The 24974-nt window shown below is 31.2% G+C and overlaps 2 protein-coding genes across 2 annotated transcripts in view; one reads left to right on the top strand and one right to left on the bottom strand.

Annotated features, from left to right (window-relative positions):
* Nucleotides 1-901: 901 nt before the first annotated feature.
* LOC131598504 (F-box/FBD/LRR-repeat protein At1g13570-like) lies at nt 902-20736 on the bottom strand. Its single transcript, XM_058871099.1, has 6 exons — nt 20671-20736; nt 18772-18834; nt 18439-18506; nt 2480-3398; nt 2140-2295; nt 902-1514 (listed from the first exon to the last, which is right to left on the bottom strand). Exons 1-6 carry the CDS (start codon nt 20734-20736, stop codon nt 1167-1169), a joined length of 1620 nt encoding a protein of 539 aa, XP_058727082.1. The 3' UTR covers nt 902-1166.
* Nucleotides 20737-21532: 796 nt separating this feature from the next.
* Nucleotides 21533-24974, top strand: part of LOC131598503 (F-box/FBD/LRR-repeat protein At1g13570-like) — a 6343-nt gene continuing 2901 nt past the window's right edge. The window contains exons 1-2 of the mRNA XM_058871098.1: nt 21533-21677; nt 22832-22865. Coding sequence (XP_058727081.1) covers nt 21533-21677; nt 22832-22865 — 179 coding nt within the window. The remainder of the gene's footprint in view (nt 21678-22831; nt 22866-24974) is intronic.

The following is a 24974-nucleotide window of genomic DNA, read 5'->3' as shown; positions in this document are numbered from 1 at the left end:
ACAAATTCTTGTGCCTCTACCACGACCACCATGAAATCCGCCACCTCTTGTGCCTCTACCACGAAAACTTGGATTTCCTCTTTGTTGAGAATTCTGATTTTGATTGATAAAATAAAAAAATTTATGACATTCTGTCTTTCTTGTTGAACAAGTAATGAGTTGACTTTATAAATATTTGGTATATAAGTAAACTTTCTAGAATACAAAGGTGGTGAGCACTTTCAAAGCAACCTCTGCAACATTTTGAGGATAATACTTTTGATAATTGGTTTATGGCAATTTATGCTGGTGCAAAACCTATCTTTAAATAGGTCTTGGCTGTAGGCGAGTCATGGCTGTTATGAATTCTATTATGATTTCTTATTAATACTTTGGGAGATTAAAAATCCCAGACAATAGCAAGCTCATAAACACCGAATCGTGGGAGCTCAGACCACGAGAGCTTGGACTTGTGATGAAAGAAAAACTATAAGAGATTGTAACTACGCACATAAATAAATATAATGGCAGCTCCCTGTCTACTTCAGAACCCCGATACCTGCGAGTATTCTGCCTCTAGGAAGTTATGAATTCATGTCAAAATAATGAAGCTTAGAAGACTCAAAGAGCTTACCAGATCCCAAAGTGATGGAGGTTTCTAATGTTTCAAAGCTGCTAGTGAGATACAATAATTTCTAATGTCTTAAATCAACAAATCCTAACTTTAAGTAAAATCAATTATAAAGACAAAATCAATTCTACTTTAAAAGAATCAAACATGCCAAAATCAATTTTACACCAGTAAATCACTTTTGGCTCTTGAAAAAGCGGAACCAAAGAATTTGTAAAACTATATTAAACCAAATAGCTGCTAAATAATCATATATACATTTTGTATTCAAGTCAAACAGAATTGGTCATTGATGTATCATATAAGAGAGCAAACTTCTCAAGGATTAACTTAGCTTCTGACTATTGTAGTTTTAGAATGGCATGACATAATAGTTAACGGTAAAATAACACCAGTTGCATATGTTCTCAACAAGTAGCTTGTGGTGAGCTAACTAATATCAAATGAGTCTTACTTTAAATATAAGGTCTAGAGTTTGAAACATGGAAACTAACATAATCAAACTCAGAAATCATAAGCAGAAAGTGTTTCAAAATGTTTTGGAAATGTTCCCCCTCTACTTCGTTTCTTCATTTGGACTAATGCATCCAATAGGGTGTCTTTGGACAGTAGTTTCCCCATCGTAAATAACTTCAACTTGTCCTGAAGCTCTCCTGAACCCACTTATTTCGGTCACCAACTCTGGTTTGACATTTTTACTAGGCTTCACATACATCTTCTCTAGCAAAGGAGAATATAGAAGTAGAAATTTGATTAAATCTATTTCAGATTTGGTACCAGAGATGTCTACTATCCTCACATGTCGTGCTCCGAGAGGTATGGTTGGCTCAAAAAAGATATCTTTCCAACAATAGGAGACCTGTGCTAAAAGGGCAGTCCCATCCTCCTCCTCCTCCTTTGGCTCCTACAACAATAGGAGGCAAAGTTGTATGCATGAGAGATATAAAGCACAATAAAACTATGAAAGTAACATGGTATTTACTGATAAAAAAACAGAAAAATAAAATGAAGTACACAAGTCTCTTATTTATAAGACGCTGCCGTACTGATATTGTAACTAACTCCGTCTAAATTGCAATTGATACCTAACTTTTGTTAGCAAATCATAACTCACAATTACAAGTCTTAGAAATTAACTTCCAAGTCTAGACAGTTACTTTAAGCAAAAAGATTTCAAAGTCTCTACTAACTTTTGATAAACACAATGTTATTTGTGGTTAACAAATTGTAATTGTTTTAGTAGAAATTTTCTACATTCAACAACTATGCATAACCTTGACCTCAAGTTGCTTCTTTAACTTACTTATTTGGCCAACAACCAAAATTTTCCGCTTTTCAAATTTTCATTTACTTTTGAACACTTTAACAAAAATACTTGCTCTTTGTCTAATTTAAATTATAACCGTATTTAAATGCATAGTATAGTTATAGATATAATGCCGTGCTTAAGCATACAACGCTGAGGCATGTACCCATGCAAAAATTCTAGTTTTTGAAGCAAGCCAAAACAAAATTAAATGAGTACTCACATATAATTCTAGTTTTTGAAGATTAGGTGAACTTTTGAGCAAGCAAAGCACAGCCGAAATTTCCTTCAAGTTGTTGAAGCGTATACATAAGCTAAGATAACTTAGACTGATACAAGATGTAGGAAGCATTACAGGCACAACACCAGCAGCCAAATACTGAATCAAAAAAGAATGGTTAGAGCTCAAAAATGACCACAACGAAAAATTAAAAGAGGTAAAACTGTCAGTCTGCACTACATCACTAATTATTTTCTTGATTATTCCATCGCATAAGTCATGCTTATATAGACACACGTATAACGAAATTACACAAATCCTATTAGACGTTTAAGTATTATACCTTTAAAAAACAGCTACAAATCTCCAGGCTCTGTAAGTGAGGTAGATGACTGAAAAGGTTGAGCAATTTGCTAGAGCATCCGTGCGATCTACTTTGATTGATTTCAAAGTTCATATACATGTTTAAATCAATAGTTACCTTAGTTAGTTGGAAAGTGTTTTCAAAGATAATACTCTCCAATATACCACCTTTGACGTCATAAATCTCAAAATTCTTGAGATTTGGTGCGTGAATAATAGCTTGGGTGAAACCATCAAGCCATGTCAATCTCAAATCTTCAAGCAAAGGGCATCCGGATATCAAATTTTCAAAGGCAACTTGAGTTATTGTAACGTCATCCAATTTAAGAATTTTCAAGTTCCTAAATCCTTTAAATGCAGATGGAGGATGAATCCAACAATGATATAATTGTATACGATGTAAGCTTTGACAAGAATATAAGCAGCAAGGTAACTTATAGGGCTGACAATTCCATATCTCCAGCTCAAGCTCTTTGATAGACTTTCTGGTTAACCAAAGTATCCACCTATCAAAGTAAGTCTCAATCACGGGTTCCTGATAGAAGAACACAAACTTGTTGATAGGCCCAGAATGACGTGAAAGTACGTGATGAATAATTCTCAAAAGTTTGATCGCAACAATATCTGAAGGGCATCGGGAAGGTTCATAGACACATTCTCTATCAAACACAAGATTTGGTATTGTGGTCCATTTGTACCTCCACATTTTTGATAAAGCACTTGTAGTCACAGCATGCCTAATGGGCAAGTGTGACAGAATCTGGTCTATTATATGACCTGGTAACCAACTAATTCTATCCTCCAGCTCCGCATCAATCACGGTTGGACGAGCCGTCTTTGATGGTTTTGCTGCCTTTAGATAGATATATTGATACAAGACACAAGAATCAGAAGACAAACTAAGTTAGTGTATATAAATATATGTATATGTATGATAGAATTCATGCTAGTTCCACCTATAGAGAAGCTAGAAACACACGTCTCTCTTAATATGAAGCACTGACACTCTAAATACACTGACACAGCGACACTGGTGATAATTAAAAAAATGAATAAATTAAATATAACCACAAGTGTCGGTGTTACACATTTATTTTTTAAGGTAGACGTCGGTGCTACATAGTTTGAAGCAATGAAATGCATGTTATATAATATTTACACAAGTAGTAAAAATTACCATATGAAGCTACGGATTGAGTATATTCCTCTGAATGTGACTGCTACAACAAAAAAATAAAAAACGTAAATTAGAGATAGAAAAAGTAAGAAGAAGAGAAAAAGAAGTAAGAAAGGATTCAAAATCTTACATACGTTGGAAGTGAAGACGAGAGAAAACCAGAGTTGAAAAATAGGGCAATTTGAAACTATATATACATTGTGGAGGACACAAGATTGGGCTTTGCATTATCTTAAATGGGCCGTCTTACCTTACACAGCTCCTGGAAGAATTTACTTTCGAGAAATCTACATACCACTCCCATATTATACATGTCACCCCCCAATTTACAGTATTTCCAAAATACTACTTAGATGACACACAACCAGTGTTTTAAAAACTGGACCGGTTATCGAACCGGTGAGGGTACTGGGTCACTGATTTATCGGTCGAACCACTGGATCACTGATCGAACCGCACGACCAAACCGAATTAAACCGGTTGAATCGACATGTCATTATATAGGTATAAAAATCGGTCGAACCGGATGATTCAGTCTCTAAAAAAATATAACTAGCGTTTAAATTTTTAAAAAATATCATATCATAAATTCACAATTTCATAACTTAAATTCAAGTTTTAAACAAAGGTATCACACATAACAAAATAGTAAAAAATTAGAAAGTCTAATTGCAAACAAAGTCTAATTACAACATAATCTAATTGAATAGTTTATAACAAAATAACTCCAATGTGTACCAAATTTAATTCAAAATAGGATCCTCCTAAAAAGAAAATCAAATAAAATTCAATATGTTTATGCTATTTAACAAAATTTATTAACAAAGATAACAAATAGACAATAAAGTTTTTAATTTGTCACTAACGAAAAAAACTATGTGAGAATGTTATTTAAGTAATACATACTAAATATATTAAAAAAAAAGTTAAAAAAAAAGTTTAAAAGAAATGTTAAAAAAAAGTTTAAAAAAATATTTAAAAAAAAATTAAAAAAATTTAAAAATAAAACAAAAAAAACAATTAAACTGCCGGTTTTCCGGTTTTCACCGGTTTGATGGCATAATCGATCTGACTATTGAACCAGACCGGTTACCAGGCCGGTTCCCGGTTCGACCGGTCGGTCCAGTCCGATTTTTAAAACACTGCACACAACTACTAAAACTCCTATACACTCACAAGACTATATTTGTTGGGGTGAAGAAAACTCAAACTAAAATTTTCTATTTATACTAGTAGGAAACCCGTGCTGTCGCACGGGTCTGGTCAGGATTTCACTTGTAAAATTCTTTTATATATATCAAACATATTTTATGCAATAGCTTGCATCTCATATATATACGTTCATATCTACTCGTGAATTCAAATGAGTTAACAAACCCTAGTTGAATTCAAATGAGTTAATTCTAAAAATTTATTAAATATATTATAGATATTATTCCAATTTTAGAAACCTAAATTAAATGACAGCTCCCTGTAAAATTACAAATTTACAAATTTTACAAATCTAAAATGTATGATAGTACTCCGTCAAAAGATTCAAGATCAAAAGATAAAATATTTAAAAATTAAATAAATAATGAAAATATGAATATGTTAATAGAAAAATTAGATCTGAATATGTACAATTATTAAAAAATAGAAATCTAAAACATATGGTAAATAATATATATTTATTCCCATATATTTAAAATAATCTTATTAAGTAATTTCCATTGGATAGTGTAACAAATATAAGAATCTCAAATTTAAAATGTTTTGTCAAATTAATTCTAAAATAAAAAATTATGAAAATTTCATAATCTGCTTTTTATTCTCATGTATACAAATAATTATATAAAGGGTTTAATGGACATGCACTGACAGTGTAAAAAAGTTTTACACTGTCATCCAATAAAAATGTAACAAACTGCCATGTCATCTCCGTAATTTAAACATAACAGTATGGTTTATTGGGATACATGACCGTGATTGGTTGACAGTGTAAAACCTTTTTACATTGTCAGTGCATCACCCATTTTCTCTTATATAAATAGTTAAATTTATTACTTTCATAAAATTATTTGTAACTTATTCACGTTTATAAAATCAATTGTAGCCTATTCAGTTTATAAAATTGACTATATTAATAAATTTTTATCTTTTATCATTATTTTTTATGATTATCATTTATTATTAAATTTTCATTACTACCATTTAAAATATTTTTATCATGATTACAATAATGAAGTTAATTTGAAAATATTTTGATAAGTTTTAGTTATTTCTTAAATTTATTAAAATTACAAAATCTCAATTGATTTTGTTTGTTTTATTAACCTTTCTATAAAAATCTACATAATTTTAAAATATATTTGTCATACCCCAAAATTTGCCCTCTTATATTCGATCAAAGGTTCCTCAATTGTCCAAGATCACTCATGGTTCTATTAGACATTCTCCTAATCGAGGGCCTCCTAAATTAGGGTTTGCACTTTATCAAAAGAGTTTGAATCTCTAAGGCCTCAAATGGATCTTAAGGTGTCTCATATGTCTCAAAGCATCCTCATGTCAAAAGTCAAGCTTCAATTCCAAGGAATGCTCACTCAATGGCTTAGATGACCCATAGCCGACTAGTTTGACCTAAAAGTCAACTATAGTCAAAGTACAGTTAAAACTCCTGACTTTTGGTCAACATCAAGTATATGAATTTATATCCATCATTTGATCAAAGGTTGACCATGATCCATTAATAAAAACTCAGCAATGAACAAAGTCAAAAGGTTCAAATTAGGGTTTTTTATAGGAAAAGTCAACTCAACTTTGACTGGTCATAACTTTCACATGGAGTATCAAAAATTTCCCAACCAAAGCCTATTCTGAAGGAAATTGGATTCTCTACAACTTTGTCTCTCAAGGCTAGAAATGCTTCACTCAAGAGATATGGTCAAAGAGATTATAGGTCCTCCAAAAAATTCAACAACAACACCTTTTGGGTCAAAGCTCATAACTTGAGCATGGAAGCTTCAATTGAGATGAAACCAAAAGGGTCATTTAGACGACTCTTTAAGCTTTCCGAAAAATCCAAGAACACCTCCATATGTTAAAAATTGAGCAAGATACAAGTTGCGCAAGTTGGGCGATTTTGAGAAAATGCATAAAATGCAAAGTGAGCAAGTTGGGCGACTTTGGGTTCTTAACATGATCCTAATCTCACATAAGACCCATAATTCCATTCTTATAATTTCCATTATTTTAATTCTTTTATTATGAAATTTATTTACTTAAATTCAATTTAAAATAAATAAATAATGGTAAAATATCTAAGGGGCGCTTGCATATATTTCTGAAGTGAATCTTGAGCATACGATCAGCCTTACATCTAAATATTTCGAGTGGCTTATAATTGGTGAAAGATTTAAGTCAAAAATAGAAAGATTGGAACTTAATTTTGAATCAAATATTTATCACTCCAATCATGGATTCTTTCCAATTCTATAACCCTAAAATAATCCATATATATTCGAAATGATTGATATGGAGGGGGGACGAAAATCTGGCCTTCTAAATCCTAATCAAACTTAAAAAAAACTCAAGAACAATCAAACTCGGATTCAAGTTATCAGGAGGATTTAGGCCAAACAAAGGATCTCAACTGGTTCTCTGGAGCTTTCTGAAGCTATTACGATCATTGCCCTCAACCGAAGCAATCAGAATCGATTCCCATAACTCACGGTTTAGGCGTTTTATTTTTAACTTTGATTTCATAGATTTACGCGATTTCAATTGTATTCGATCATATATTCTAGTTTGTCATGGTATTTCGATGGTGTCTGGTTAGTTTGATTGAAGTTTCGATGCAGGTTTAACCGGATGCCATTGTTTGGGTTTCGTATCCTTCAAATTGGGGCTTCACAATTAGAGATCAAATTAACCAAAATTAATGGTGTTTTCACGCTTAGGGGATCACATTTAACTAATCTGGGTTCTTTCTTTGGATTTATTTGGTTTCTATTGTGGATTTGAGATTTGCAGGTTAGTAGCTACGACTGTATTTGTAGCAAAGGGGTGGCTGATCCGTAGCAAAAGTTCTAGAAGGAAAAAGTCTCAACGAAGAAGAAGGAACAGAGGGCGCGCGTTTGTTGTTTTTTAAATTCTGAGTAATGGTTGTTTCCATATATTATGGAATTCACGTATAATTAAAACAACGTGAGAAAGTGGCACAGTCTGCAGGAGGCGTTTGTTGGGGAAGGAGAGAACCTGGGTTCGATACCCAGGTGAGACATTTATTTTTTTAACAAACTTAAATCCCAGATCCAGTGCGTGTGAGGTTGTGCACTCCACCATGTACCTTTCAATCACCACCTTTGGATGATCTCAGAATTGGATCCAACACACAGGTTTGAAGGCATACGATAGACCCTCAAAGAGTCATCACACAGGATTTTGCCCAGGTTCTATTATATATATATATATATATATATATATATATATATATATATATATATATATATATATATATATATATATATATATAGGGGTGGCAAAACGGGCCGCCCGCCCCGCCCGCCGCCCGCCCCGCCTTATGCCCGCAAAAAAACGAGCGGGGCGGGCATGCCCGCCAAGTAAAATGGGCAAAAAAGTCATGCCCGCCTCGCCAAGATGGCGGGTTGGCGGGCGGCGGGCTTACCCGCCTATTTTTATTTATATTTTTTTAATAGATTAATAGGCTTTTTTTTACCTTTTAATTAAACTTTTCACTTATTTTTTAAAACAATTTTTTATAAAAGTAATTTTTTAACAAATTTACTCAAAAAAATATTACATATATTTATAAATAAATGTATAAAATAAACCATCAAGAATTGCAATTACTATAATTAACTAAAAAAGAGTGAGTTTTGGAGGAGGAGCGGGCTTTGGCGAGCGGCGGGCTTTGGCGGGGCGGGTATGGCGGGCGGCGGGTTTTGGCGGGGCGGGCTTTGGCGAGCGGCGAGCCTAAAATCTCAACCCAACCCACCACTTTTTGGCGGGTACGCGGGCGGCCCGGCGGGCCCCGGCCCGTTTTGCCACCCCTATATATATATATATATATATATATATATATATATATATATATATATATATATATATATATATATATATATATATATATATATATATATATATATATATATATATATATATATATATATATATATATATATGAGTAATGCTACTCTTACACCCAATACTTACACCAAACACTGTTCACCGTATTTATACGGTGAACAGTGTTTTTAAAATAAAATAATAATATTTATAAAAAATATTTTTTATTTTTAAAATTACGGACGACACTGTTCATGTACAAACGTGCATTAACCAAGTTCAATATTGCATTAACCAAATTTTTACACTGTATTAACCAAGTTTGATGACTGCTAAAAATTATTTTTAATACCTGGATTTTGTATTAACCAACTTCATTACTGTATTAACCAAGTTTTTACACTGTATTAACCAAGTTTGGTGACTGCTAAAAATTATTTTTAATACCTGGATGTTGCATTAACCAACTTCATTATTGTATTAACCAAATTTTTACACTGCATTAACCAAATTTGAATAATGTTATTCTCACACCCATGAACAGTACTTCACAGTAGTCACCAAATTTGGTTAATGCAATGTAAATTGTTGGTTAATGAAGTTATAAAGTTGGTTAATGACACAAATTTAAAAAAATAAAAAATTATTTATTATTATAATAATATTTTACTGTTCATGAAATATATATTTTTATTTAAAAAACACTATTCACCGTATAAATACGGTGAATAGTGTTGGGTGTAAGTATTTGGTGTAGAAAGTGGTGTATGAATAACATTACTCTATATATATATATATATATATATATATATATATATATATATATATATATATATATATATATATATATATATATATATATATATTATTTATATAATTATATGATTAAACTTAATATATTATTTTATACTCATGATTTGATTTTTAAATTGAATTAATGATATATTTAAAATTAGGATTGGGGCTATATTAGGTTTTAGGATTTATTTTCCCGATTATTTCGATTACTCGATTTAATTTATTTTAATCTAACTTTAATTATAAAAATCGCAAAAACCCTAGAAAGGTTATCAAAGCATTAGGGTTTTCCCAATCCCACTGGCCATTTGGCAAAAACATTAATTCTTATTCAATTAATCCTTAATCAATTTTCTCTTCGATCCGATTATATTTAATAGTCGCATTGGTGAGAAATAAAATAATAAAATACATTTATTTTGCTAAATGGTTTTAACCAAACCTATTGGTTACGATGATTAGCATACTCAATTCGTTATCATGTAATAATAAAACCTATTGATTATGAGGGATAACGATGAATTAATAATTATTTAAAATACATTTTATTTGTTGTTCATGATAATCGAATCTATCGATTAGAATGGTTAGCAATCCTTCATTCAATCCGTTAACTATGGTGATCAAACCTATTGATCATCGCAACTAACGCTAACATATTAAACCAGGGTTGTACGCCACTTAAAACACTCAAAAACTCATCTCTTCAATACTGCGATTTTCAAAACTACGATAAGGTAATTCAAAATACCTTGCAAACTTCGTATTTCAAAAACTATGACAAGGTAATTCAAAATACCTTCGAACAACCTTATACTAAATTCTAAGGCGTACAACCCGCCCCAAACTATGTTGACTCTGATTCTCCCTAAAGAGATACGTAGGCACTTGGCAACAAGGCGAGTCCCCTTCCACAAAACCTCAATTCGTTAAATCTCACTTTTCACCCTATTCATTTCCTTAGCTATTAAACCTTAACATTTTAGACATAAACCTTCGCCTTTAAATTCAAAACCTTAGGAAAGGGTTAAGGGTGCGTAACACCTTCCCTTGACCTGAATATAATAACTTACCCCGAATCTCTTAACTGCATAGGGTTTCCTATTCGCCCTAGTAGAATAGGTGGCGACTCTAAAACTTTAATTTTAGGGCAGGTTGCTACAATATTATATCTCAAATAAGGATCTAAATAATTACAAAATAATTTTATTCTTAAATTTTATAATGATAAATTAAATATTTAACCTTGAAATAAAATTTGTTTAAAAATGATAGTAAGTATTATTGCATTAAGTTAAAAAGACAACTCTTCAATTACTTTTACAGTAAAAATATTTTAAATTGAAAACAAAATTATTGTTTACACTTCAAAATTTTGCAAGTACACTTCTTTTCTGACACGTGGTCTCCTTCAATTTTATAAAACAGTAGTAAAAGAAATAGTTAAAAGATAGACATTAAAATGATCAGCCAATAGCTCATATCTCATAGATACGTTCACATCTACCCGACCCCAGTTGAATCTAAATGAGTTAATTCTAAAACTTTATTAAACCTGTTTGAGATATTAGCTCATTTTCCCAAACCTACAATGTATGAAAGCTCCCGTCAAATGCTTAAGGGTGTGTTTGGTTCGGGGTAGATGGAGGGGAGGGGAGGGAATATTTTTAATTAAATGTGTTTGGTTCAAATTTTATGAGGGAAGGGGAGGGGAGCAAAACCCCTCCAAAACATACTTTTTACGTCCCCCAAATCGGGGGGATTTGGAGGGGAAGGGAGGTAATCTGAACATTGATATTTAAAAACTTATTATAATTACTATAATATCCTCAGTTTTATTTTAATATTTCAAAATTATTCATTTTCTTTTATATTACTGTTCTCTTCTCTGTGATTTTTTCTGATTGCTTCTATCAACTTATTATAATTATTCTCCACCTTTAAATTATTTAAAAAAATTGTCCTTAATATAAATCATAATCATTGTACTTTTTTATTTTTTTTTATAACTCTTTTAGGTTTATTTATATTTCTTTTTCTAATTTTGTTATGTATCCTATCATATTTTCTTTTAGATCAAACTTTAAATCTTTCATTTTAATTTTTTTTTATTTTATTAAAATATTTAAACCATTTATATTTAATAATAAATTATTTTATGTATATAATATGTTGAATAATTCATTAAGATTTAAAAGTTGTTATCAACATATAATCTAATTTGTTTTTGAACATTTTATTCGAATTAAGTGAAATTAATTTTTTAACATTACGTAGTAAATTATAACTTTTTAATCACTCAATATTAAAAAATTTACTAACGAAAAAATATATATAAATTTTCACATTTGAATATCATATTGTATCACTTATATAAGATAATAAGGATAAAAATGTAAATTATTAATAAAACTCCCCCCCCCCTCCCCTCATGAACCAAACATATTTTTAATTAAAATCCCTCCCCTTCCCTCGTTTGAACAAAACACCTATCTAATTAAAAAAAAATCCCCTCACCTCCCCTCCCCTTCCCTTCCCTCCATTAAAATCCCTCCCCTCCCCTCATTGGAAACAAACAGACCCTAAAAGCTTCTACATTTAATGTATATTATTATAATATAAAAGAGACACAATATATAAGTTGCAATTTTATTATTAAAAACAATTATATTATTAAAACTCTTTAATTATAAAGAGTAATATATAATTATAATTGTCAAGATTAGATATTAAAACTCTTTGATTAGATAAAGTAATATATAATTATAATAATGGTCAGATTAGATATTAAAACTCCTTTATTTTAAAAACTTCTAGGTTTAATTTTTAAATTTGAAATTGAAAAAGTTATAATTGAGTTTTCTATTGAAATTTTATTGATGTTATTTTATTTATAGATTTATATTCTTATCTTAAAATTAGTGTTATATTAACAAATTTGAAACGTCATTTTTCACTATTTGTTATAAATAATAAAATTAATTATGATCTGGGTTTTGCAATATTTTTTTTGTTGGGTAATACTCTTTCTAATTAAATGTTCCATATATTTTCCAATTTAAAAAAAAAAATTTAAAATTTACTATCAAGATTTTAAAATTAAATTAATATATTATTTAATTGTAAGATTTATTTAGTAAACACAATAATTGGAAATCGTTCCATTCTTTTTTATTTTAGAGATATCTTTTCCATTAATTACAATAAGGGTTTAATATATTAAGCCCCCTGTCATTATAGCGTGTTTTGATTTAGGCCCCCTGGATTTATTTTTTTTAGTAAAGACCCCTTATAAAACACAAATCTTGGATTTACCATACCCTTTTACCTTATTTGGTGATTGGGCTTTGATTTAATTGGTGATGTGGCAAAAGCTACTTGATGACATGGAATTTATTTAATTTTTTTCTTTTTGGTACGTTTTAATAAATTATTTTTAACAAAATATTAAACTTGAGCATTAATAATTGTCAGCAGCCCATATCTCTCATATTATTTTTAATTCATATCTTCACATATTTAGTTGGTATATAAAGACTAATTCTAGTTTTGTAGCAAACGATGTGGGACTTAGCTACATACCAACCACACTTCATAAATACCAATTGTCACTCCTATCATCATTTCCACCATCACCATCACCACCACCACTACTACTACCGCTCTACTTCCTTTGTTAGAAATATCGGTGAGATCGAATGGATCCAGGCTGAATCGCGAACGGAATCACTTTCCTTAAAAGTATTTCAAGCACACTCTCGATTGTCTTAGAGTTGGAACGGCCTGAATACCCAGGATAATTCAGCCTTACTCGAGTCTGCACAAGACCGGTGAAGAAACTCGAATGCAAGGAAGCTGTCTGGAAAATATATTAGAGGATAATGATTTTGTGTGTTGATTCCGAAAATAACAAGCTTGTATTTATAGCCCATGCAAAAGTGTGTTTCATAAGTTGCAACTCTTCATGAAACAATATTATTTAAAATATATAATTGCAATGGTTCATAAAAATACAATGCACCACTTCATGGAATGTTATGTATTTCGAATTCAAATTCAAAAATCAAACTTTAGGCAATAATTAAAACATATTCGCAGTATGCCGGCCGAAGGCCGGGCCGCCCGCCGGAGGCGGCCGGAGCGCCACCGGCGCCGCCTCATTAACGCCGCGAATAGCCCGATCGCTCCGATGCGACGTGCCTAAGTGCTCAAGTGCCGTCTACAAGCCGCCACTAGCGCCTCTACGCCCACGCCCTCGGACCTGGTCCCGGAGTAATACTAGCATATTGAAATGATAATAAGTTTAATTATAGCATGGGAAATGTTTTTGGAGCTACATAATGACAAATTGGAAAGAGGGCAAAGAATATGTAATTTATTTATTGATTGAATCACATGTATTAGTATAATGATGTTTTTTACATTACTATAATCTTTGTCAACTCAACCGTACTGGTTGAGAAAATATATAGTAATCATATGTATTAGTATAATGACGGTTCTAATTATATTTTTTAATGGAATTTGTTGTGGTTCAAACTGCCATAGTGTTTATTTTTTTTCAAGTAAAATGTGAAATTTGTGGTGTTGCAACCGTCAATATTTATAGCTAAAGAACCGTCGTTTTTAACATGATTCGTTATGGCGGTTTTCACGGTGGTCTATCATAAACCATTGTTTTATACCTAGTGGCATCAATATTTATGTTTATTAGAACCGTCATTTTTGTTAATTACGGTCGTTGAAACTTGAAGCTGCCATAAATAAACATATCTAACGGCCACAATTGCCTAAACTTTTCTAGTCATTTTTCTCACAAGGTCGTCTATGGTGGTTTCTCACTTCCTCCCATTACCACGATTGAACCTCAACTCTGAGATACCAATTGGAATCGAATTTGAATATCCAGAGATTTCATTTGAGTTAATCCCTTAATTCAAACAGGAAATTCAGCGAGGAGTAAATTTTGTTGCAAGTGTTTATTCCAAAGCAGAGAATTGCATAAATATAGAATTTGAGAGAATGAAATATTTGTGTAAATCTCATACAATCTTTTCGTGTCATAATAAGTGTCTTACTACGCGTTTCTGATAAAAATGATTAGATATGTTAATTTTAATGATAAAATTATTAATATTTATAAAATGTTCTTATTAATGTTCTACCAGGGCGAATAGGAAACCCTACGCAGTTAAGAGATCGGGGTAAGATTATTATAATCAGGTCGAGGGAAAGTGTTAGGCACCCTCAACCCTTTCCTAAGGTTTTATGTTCAAAGAGAAGGTTAATGGCTAAATATTAAGATTTAATAGCTAAGGAAATGAATAGGGCGAAAAGTGAGTTTTGAACTGAATTGAGGTTTTAGGGAGGGGGACTCGCCTTGTTACCAAGTGCCTACGTATCTCCTTATGGAGAATCAGAGTCAATGTAGTTCGGGGACAGGGTTGTACGCCTTAGAATTAGAGTTTGATTTAATATGGTTTGAAGGCTTTTTAAATGGCCTATCGTAGTTTTGAGATGCGAAGTTCGAAGGTATTTTGAATTACCTTATCGTAGTTTTGAACATCGTAGTATTGAAGAGATGAAATTCTGTAGTTTCGTGGTTTAGTGTGTTTTGAATGTTTGGGCGTACAACCCTGATTTGATATGTCACCGTTAGTTGCGATGATCAATAGATTTGATCATTATAGTTAACGGATTATACGGGGTATTGCTGGTTACTCTGACCGATAGATTCGATCGTCGCGGGCAGCAAATAAAATGTGTTTTAAATTTGTAATTAAATTATGGGTTTAATCATTGCCTCTCGTAACCAATAGGTTTGGTTATTACATGACAACGAATTCCATTGTTAATGTTTTATTATTTTATCTCTCGTCATTGCGACTAATAGATTTAGTCGGGTCGAGGAGAGAATTAAACCAGAATTAATTGAATAAGAATTAGTGTTTTTGCCAAATGGGCGGTGGGATTGGGCAAACCCTAAGGCATATAACCTTTCTAGGGTTTTTGTGATTTTATAGTTAAAGTTGATTAAATTAATTAAATTGAGTAATCAAAATAATCGGGAAAATAATTCTAAATAATTATTAGTCCAATCCTACTTTAAGCTAATTATTAAGTTATTCACTTTTATCAATTAATTAAATCAATTACTCAAAATCTTTAACATAAAACAATTTAAATAAATCCCAATTAATAATTCACTTTTATCAATAATTTAAATAAATCCCAAAAAAACCTGGTTGGGCGATTATCCTGTAGAGCATGTTCTTGAGTGTCTATGATGATCCTTCAGCCTTGATGCCTTGGATCTGGATTGGTGGAAATCGCATGGCTCAGATTGGAGGATCATCGTGAGCGAGCGCACAGCTGCGAGCACCAAATTCTGCAGCGAGTTGCACAGCTGATAAACCAAAGGGCACCAGGAATCGAACACCCGTTCCCTTGGTTATCAGTCTCCTCATTAAATCATCTGCGCCTACTACACCAGTTGATAAGGGAAGCAAACTGTAACGCCCATAAATGTGTTTTTCTGATTAATTGTGATGTTTGCTACATTTTCCTAATTTTACCGTTTTCGAGTCGAGTCAGTCGGTAAATATTAATTATGTTAATATTTTACTTATTACTTTCTATGTGTGTAATTATTATGTTTTGGGTGTTAATTGGTTAGAATTAAGGTTTAGTGACATTTGGGCCAAAATTAGAATTTATGAAAGTTGAGTGGGGGAAAATGAGAAGTAGAGAAATAGAAAGAGATATTTTGATAAAGAGAGAAAAAGAGATATTTTGAGATAGTAAGAAAGAAAGAGAACTTGGGGAAGAGAAGAGAAAGAAGAGAAAAACAAAGAGAAGAAGAGAGTTGTAGAATCCAAACCAAGCTAGAGCCAAGAACCCAACCAAGGTAAGGGGGATGAATATAGTTTATCTTGATTGTATGGTTCTTGTAGTTTTGTATGCTTTGTTCTTGTTCTTCCTCTTTTCCAAGCTTGTTCAACAATGGCAACTTGTGTGTTTTGTGAGTTTTGAAGATATAAACTGGATTTTATGGTGTGTATGTGTGCTATGATGATAGATATTCCCATGGATCATGTTTGTTTTTCATTTCTCCATGTTTTCTTGCTTATGAAGAAATTTAGGTCAAAGATGATATGTGATGATCCAACCATATGATAATCATGGATTAGGTGTATATATAGCATGTTTGTGTTGTATTGGTGTTGAAATGAAGGTTTAAATGGGTTTTGAATGGTTTAGAGGGGGCTGAGACGGTCTGTTGCAGAACTGGTTTTTCTGGGTTTACGCAGGTCCGCTGAGCGGAGGTTCTTTTGCAGGAATTCTCTGTCTGGGTCCGCTGAGCGGAGGTTCTGTATTTTTGTTTGGTGATTCTCTGTCTGGGTCCGCTGAGCGGAGCTCAAGCGGACTGTGTGGAATTTTGTTTTTCCAAACTTTGTTTTGTTGTATCTTTTGAACCGTAGGTCGTTTCTACGCGCCGTTTGAAGTATTATGAGAACCCTTGAGTATGCCTTATGATAAAGAGGAGTGTGTTGGTGGTTGAATGATTTTTCATAAATGTATTTTGTGAAATGATATTTGCTAATCAAGTATGTTTTGACGGTATACGTGTGCTGTGTGAATATGAACGCCTGAGTGGCAATTTTGATGATGTATCCGTATAGAATAATATAACCGGTGTGATGTAGATATGTGACCGAGTTATATTGTTGTTGTTGTTGTTATGTAATTGAGTCGTTTGTATGCACAGCATGACATTTCATTACGTTAATGGCGGAATGCTATTAACAGGTGGCCTGAATTGGCAATTATTACCAGTGGGAGCTTAATGCTCGGTAAAAAGGTGTATTTGCCCGAGTGGCAAGAGGTCATCAGTGGGGGCTAGATGCTCGATGACGGTTAGTCGTAGCTTACTGCTCGACAAATGTGTATTTTCCTTAGGGAAAGAAGTCCCAGCATAATGCTCGGCAAGGTGTATTTGTCATAATGACAAGGAGGAGTTTTACTCCGGATTTGGTACCACATGCATACGCATAGTCGAGTCTCATTCATCATCTTCGGTCTTTATAATTAATGTTATCATCCATGTACCGCATTATTTATATATTGATTGTGGTTGACTTATTGGATTATCTTGTTATATGACTCTTAATGATATTGTTGGAATTACTATATTGATCATGCTTTCATTATGAATTGTATTCTCACCCTTCTGCCTTAATGTTACCTACTCGTGGGTAATGTGCAGGTGATCCGCAAGTGTAGGTGCTCTCTTTGTAGTCGTCCGTTTTGGTGACGTCCGCTCGTGATACGTAACACCTAAGGGGGGGGATCGAACACTTATTTTGTAGATAATGCTTATAGGATCCTTTTGATGTATATTTGATCCTTTTTATGTATTCGTATTATGTATTTTGGATACCTTCTCATGTGATGTATTTTGGAAGGATGTTGTGGATATTTTGTTTACCGATGCATTTATACAAGTATGAATACATTCAGGTGTTTATGTGTATCCGTCCTCTTGATTATTTGTGTTACGCATCTTTTGCGGGTATGTTATGTTTGGTTATGTGGTTACTTAAGTGTAACGCCCTAATTGTTTTTATGAATTTAATTTTTATACTCTGATATTTGTACCTATATGCCTGGGTAGAATTGGGGTGTTACACGAACCGGAAGCAATATAAAGACAAACGAAGTTTTAAATAAGAATAAAACGCGCCCAGCCAAATAAACCAGAACCTTTAGCCACGTTTTTGTGTGTAGCCATTGACTTGTAAATCTGAATCTAGTAAGAAACAATGAATAAATAAGTTTCGAATACATGGATCGATTGTAAATTTCCCAGTGAATCCATTGGTGGCCATGGTTTGGACCAATTTCCCCTAATTAAAGAATCCCCAATCTGAAGCTTAAGTAACCTAGCCATGGTGGATTCTCTAATCTGCAACCAAACTTCAATTAATTGTCCAGAAAGTTTTACAACATCAACATAAACACAAATACATATTCAAAGTTTGTTTAAGATTCCTATATCATTGTGACAAAACTTGAAATATATAAGGCAAGTCGTAAGAGCACTGGCCGTGATATACGATGCTTCAGCCATTGGTAAGGATTGGATTCGCTTCAGAGGAGGACGAGAGTGCGTTCTAGACTCCTAAAGAGGCTTGAATCTCCTTCCAACTTTTTCTGCCATGGCCACTAACCTCACGAAATTTACAGTTCTGAACAGGCTTTTTGCGGCCAAAAAATCCCCTTTTCCTCTGTACCTGCAATCCATATATACATGGCATCAGTTTTAGGCTAACAAAATTCCAATGAATCTTTGGCATTAACCTGGAGGGATTTGATTTTGTGGTGATTTTGTATTGATTGGAAATTATGAATGAACAATATGATTTTTTTTCTGAAATGGGACTTTGGAGATTTAATTCTCATATCGATTTGGCCACTGTGAAGATTTTGAGCAACTTTCTCTCTTTTTTTTTTTTTTTTATACTTTCTAATAATTATATCACTTAATTCTAATAAGTTACTTATAACTAATAATAGTATAACTAGTTAATAATATTTTAATAGCTAATTATCTATATAAAATAAATAATAAAAAGAGTAACATTTATACAAAGCGATTTTGTTTAATTGTATAATCCAAATATATAATATTAAATACATATATGTAACTATCAAATATTTAGATATTTCAATAGAGTATAATAAAAATAAATTAGTTCTAATGGGCTTGAATTTGATTGGGTCCAAATACCTACTAATCACACACCCACGTCTAATTAAGAATTTTTTCTTCTCTTTTTTTTCATCTTTTTTTTATAAGAGATTGGGTTTACCAATAAAAATGTTAAACCCCATGGCTCCTATTTTGGTACTTTTTTAATGCATAAATTTTAGACCGACGTAAATATGATCGGGTAAATTTTGGGGTATGACAATATGATACATATAGATCAACATTTTTTGTGGGTGATCAAAATTTTTTGTGGGTGAATATATGATAAGTATTGATCAATATTTTTTGCGGGTGATATGTATAGATCAACATTTTTTGTGAGTGATATGATACATATAAATAACATTTTTTGTGGATGATATGTATAGATCAACATTTTTTGAATGATATGTCTATATCAACATTTTTTGTGTGTGATATGTATAGATCAACATTTTTTGTGATGATAGTGACAAAATATGGTTGAAGTGGACCCATTGATATAGACAATAAAAATATGCATCATGGTTAAAAGTGTTTTCTCGGGATTTTTATAAAAAACCTTTTTGAAATATCAAAAATATTATTGTCGTAGCATGTTAAAAAATTAGTCATTTATATCGATGCGGTTGCAATAATGGAAATATTATCATAAACTTTATTGACGCATATGAAATTGGCGCGTTGTTTAAAACCATTTTCTAAGTGTTTTTTTTTTCATTTTGGTCATGTTACTATCATTTGTAAGTTAAAAACCTTAGTCATGATTGTTGGCGCGTGTTATTTTTTAAAACCCTTTTCAAAATGTTGTTATTCAATGTGGTTATGTTACAATCATTTGTACGTTAAAAAACATAATCACAATTGTGGAGATATGCCCTTTTAAAACTCTGTTTGACATATCATTCATCATTAAAATCATGATTGTGATCCTTGATGTTCGTAGAAAGTTGTTGTCAAATATGACCAACGCGAATGCAATTGTTGTAACTATGTAATTGTTAAAATATCGTAATCTTTGGCGACGCGACAACAATTGGCGTGTGAGCCGTCTTTTACTTTAGTATTTAATGTGTTATTCTCTTATTTAATAAAGTTGAAGTTTCCCTAATTGTATAGACATTATAAACCATGATATCATGGTTACTATTGTTTTTTTTTTGTGGGCTTTCTTTTTAAAACCCTTTCAAAATGTCGTTAGTCATTTTGGTTGTATTTCGGTCATTTGAACATTGATGACGCGTGTTCTTTTCTAAATACCTTTAGTAAACCATTCATCATTTAAATCATATTTGGCATATCATTTATCATTTAAATGTTGGTAGTGATGTTTAATATACAATTATGGTAGCGATGTAACCATGGAAATGTTATATACCTTTTCAACACCGGTGCAATTGACACATGAGCTGTCTTTTATCTTAATATTGAAATTGTTATTCATGTTATGATGCATCAAATTGATGGAGTCTTTTTTTTCTTGGGCAGTAGGTTTGGTTTTATAAAATGGAGTCTTTTTCTTCTTGGATAGTAGGTTTGGTTTTATAAGCTTGAAAGAATTTTTTTAATTAAAAATTAATGAAAAGAAGGTGATTTAACAAATGCTGTTTTTTTACCGGATGAGTGGTTGGTAATGTTGGCTACCACAATGTATTTCTTTCTCTCTAATTATATTGTATTGTATATTTATGTGTATTTATGTTATTTCTGTCATGTACTTTTTTTTCTTAGTTTAACAGAATTTTGAAGGTATATCTTATAGTATTTTTATGTTAAGAAATAGTCACGTATGAAAATTATCAAGAAAAAAAAGGAAAAAGTTGGCCATTGTTTCATTTATTTCTTTTTATTAATGATTAATTCCACTAGGGTTGCAATAGAGTAGTATTTGCATGGGATTTTAGTGTTTCTAGTGGGCCACTCATTTGCTTAATTGCAGGTACAAGACCTTAATCAGGTTGGGTTAATGAGGTGAGTTTAGTTTGACATTGCCTTGAGATATAACCTTTGTAGTAGTTATAAGCTTGAGGTAGTATTAAGTTATTTTTATGAGGAGCGCAGTCAAAATCAAATTACATTAAGACAGTGTGTTCTTTATAATAAAATAAAAATTGTTCCACTTTACAATTCAATGTTTAAGTTATATTTGTTTCTCTTAACTCACTAAAATTTATGGTGTAGCTATGAATGCGATGGAGCATTTGAACTTCACCCCTTTAAATTAGAATCCTATTCGTATTATGTTTTCTCATCGGGATCCTAACATTCGGGAAAGTACGTTGCATGATACCTTTGCTACTTTTGGACCTGTGCTTTCTTGTAAGGTTTCTATCGACGACATTGATCAGTCAGGGGATACGATTTTGTTCAATTGGACAATTATGGGTCTGCAAAAATGCTATTGAAAAATTGGATGATATTTTAATAAAGGACAAAAAAAAGTTTATGTAGGATATTTCATACGGCGCCAAAAAAGGTCAGGAAATGGATCACCTAAGTTCACTAATGTTTACGTGAAAAACTTTTATGAAACAAGTGTTGTGGTCATGAAAAACTTTTATAAAACTTTTACGTGAAAAACTTTTATGCAACAAATGATGGAAAGTTTTCATTTGTGGGGAGGGCTCAGAGAAAACCAGAAAGGGAGGTAGAGTTAAAAGCCAAATTTGAGAAAAAAAAATAAATAAAAAGGTAAGAGAAATTACAGGTGCTAATTTGTACTTGAAAAACCTTAATGACAATCTTAATGAAGAAAAGTTGAAGGAGTTATTTTCTGAGTTTGGAACAATAATAGTAAGGTATATCAAAATTTATCTTTGAATATTTCTATTTTTATTTTATTTTATTCTTCTAGTACATGTGAGTGAATACATTGTTGTGTGTATGTGCATGTGGGGGATGCTTTCTCCCCTGCATGAATCGAATAGGCGATTAAAAACACACCTTAGAGGATGATCAAAATTTTAGAGCACTCAATATTTTGTAGCATTCTAGTAGAAGTATCAAAGAAGGAAAAATGTTAAATTCGGATTTTCTATCTACTCTTCAAATCTTATCAAATTCTCCTTCAAGTTTGCATATAAGTTTTTTTTTTTTAAAGATGAAAATCTTAATTTTAGATTTAATTTGATAGTTATGTGGACATTATTAAAAATTTAGAGATTAGGGTTCATAGCTAAAATAAAAAGAAAAAATAGTATTTTTTTTGTTAGTAAACTTATGTTAAATATTTATAATGAGTAGTGACAAGGAAAATTTGAAAGTTATGACTATATTAAATAAGATTGTCTTGTTAAAGAAAAGTGAACTTAAATTCATTTTATTAAGGTTTTGATTTTAAATTTTAGTGAATTTAGAATAGGCTTTGATGTTGTTTTTATATTGAGTTTTAGTGAACATAATGTGGATTAAGATATGGTTTATGTTAAACTTTTAGTAAATTTAGAATAATTTATGATGTGGTTTTTGTGATGATTTTAGAGAGAAAAATTGGATTACGATATGAGTTAATGCTGAATTTTTTAGTGAATTTATAATAGGTTATGATGTGGTTTTGATGCTGAATTTCATGAGGTATGACAAAAATATGGTACAATTGTGATGCTAAATTTTATGAGGTAGAAGTAGGATATGGTATAGTTGTTATGATATACTTGTGATGCAAACTTTATGAGGTTGAAGTAGGGTATAGTATAGTTGTGTTGTGATGTTGAATTCTTTTAAACAGGAAGTAGAATATATTTTTTCCGTGTTAAAATAAGTGTTGTTTCAGCAAATAAAATTTATTTTAAAATGAATATTATTTTCACTTTTCAATGTAATAATAATTGTAATTTTTCCCATTATGTCCTTTATTTTTGTTCTATACATTATTTTCAGCACAATTATAAAGTTAATATAGTAAAAGTGCAATGTATTATCTTATGACACTATAATTATGTTCTTTAATCTGTATGTAAAAATCTTAAACACACTCATTTTAAAACGGAGGGAATAGTGTAGTTATGATGTAGAATGTTCATGAACTAAAAGTAAAATATTGTATTGTTGTCACGTTAAATTATCATGAACTAGAAGCAAAACATGGTATGATTATGATACCGGATTGTTATAAAGTAGATGTAAGGTATGATATAGTTATGATGCTGAATTTTATGAACTAGAAGAAAATTATGGTATGGTTGAAATTTTGTGCGCTTGAAATAGACTAATATCATGGTTGTAATGCTGAATTTTTATAATATTATGATTAATTATAGTGAGTATCAAGCTAAATTGAGTAAGAATTAAGTTCAAGTGAGTCTCCATTGACCAGAAAATAGAGTATATATGAGTTCAATCTATTCCAACTGAGAAGAAATGAAGCACTTAAAATAACATGAGATATTACCTATTGAGTTTTTATCATAACACTTTTATGTGTTTTAATATTTATTAAAAAAATCGAACCTCCTAAATAGTGAGGTCTTCCAAAATATGAGACCATGTGCAGTAGAGCTTGTTCATCCTTCACACGGACAGATTTGGACTTATTTGAAACATGAACCGAGAAGAAAATTTTATTTGGATATTAGAAATGATTAGGTAGTTGCTTACTTTAAATATGTTAGTTTTTAGAGTTATGGTAGGTTATATTATATATGCCTTGCCATGATGAATGTGGTTAGAGTTGTATTGAACGAGATCACAAGGTGGAGAATATGTGTAGTCTATCGAAGACTCAATCAAGCAATTAAAAAAAAACTATTTTTCCCTGTTATTTATGGATCAGATGCTAGAAAAATTAGTTTTACTAAAATACTATTTTCCGCTGTTATTTTTGGATAGAAAACTAGTTTTACTATTTTATTGATCGTTATTCATGGTATAACCAAAAAAAAAAGTAACAGGTGATATATCGCTTAAAACAATTGTTAGTTGGTTTTGTGGTGATTTACGTTAAATTTGGTAAGGAGAACTACGATTTAATCCGCCACAATTATAATTGGGAGGAGACTGAAACTACATGATGCTAGAACTGTCGGATGATTGTAAAACAAAAAAATAAAAAGGAGTTACACATTGAAGGGTTAGAACATATTTTTATTAAAATAATGAGGATATAAATGAAAGAAAAAATAACAAATTAAAAAGTTACTTTAAACAATAGTTTGCAAACAATTTTTTTTATTACTATGTACTGAAAAGATAAAAGATAAACCTTTTTTTTTAATCTTATCAAACAAACTAGTTGAGAATAGTTATATTTTATTTAAAGTAATTTAAATCAATTTATTATCTCGATTATAGATTTTTAAATTAATTAATTAATAAACTTATAATTGATGTAGCACTTTATTTTTAATGAAAAATAAAATTTTATTGGGTCTATTTGGTAAAAATAACGGTTGACTGATAAGCTAGCTGATAGCTTATAGCTTATGACTGATGGCTGATTACTGATGACTTATAGCTTATAGCGGATGGTTGAGACTGATAGCTTATAAGCTCATTGAAGTGTTTGGTAAAATTAGCGGTTCAATTAACTTATAAATGTAAAATGACATAAAAGATATTTAATATATAATTATTTTATTTTAAATTAAAATAAATTATAAGGGTTAAAAATGGATTTTAATTGAAATAATAAGGATAAAAAAGGAAAAAAAGTAATAAGTTATAAGACATAAGCTAAAACGCTGT

The sequence above is a fragment of the Vicia villosa genome, linkage group LG4 (genome assembly GCF_029867415.1).
Source record: "Vicia villosa cultivar HV-30 ecotype Madison, WI linkage group LG4, Vvil1.0, whole genome shotgun sequence".
Classification (NCBI taxonomy): domain Eukaryota; kingdom Viridiplantae; phylum Streptophyta; class Magnoliopsida; order Fabales; family Fabaceae; genus Vicia; species Vicia villosa.
The sequence above is the reverse complement of the archived record's forward strand: the minus strand, read 5'-3'. Positions and strand labels throughout refer to the sequence as shown.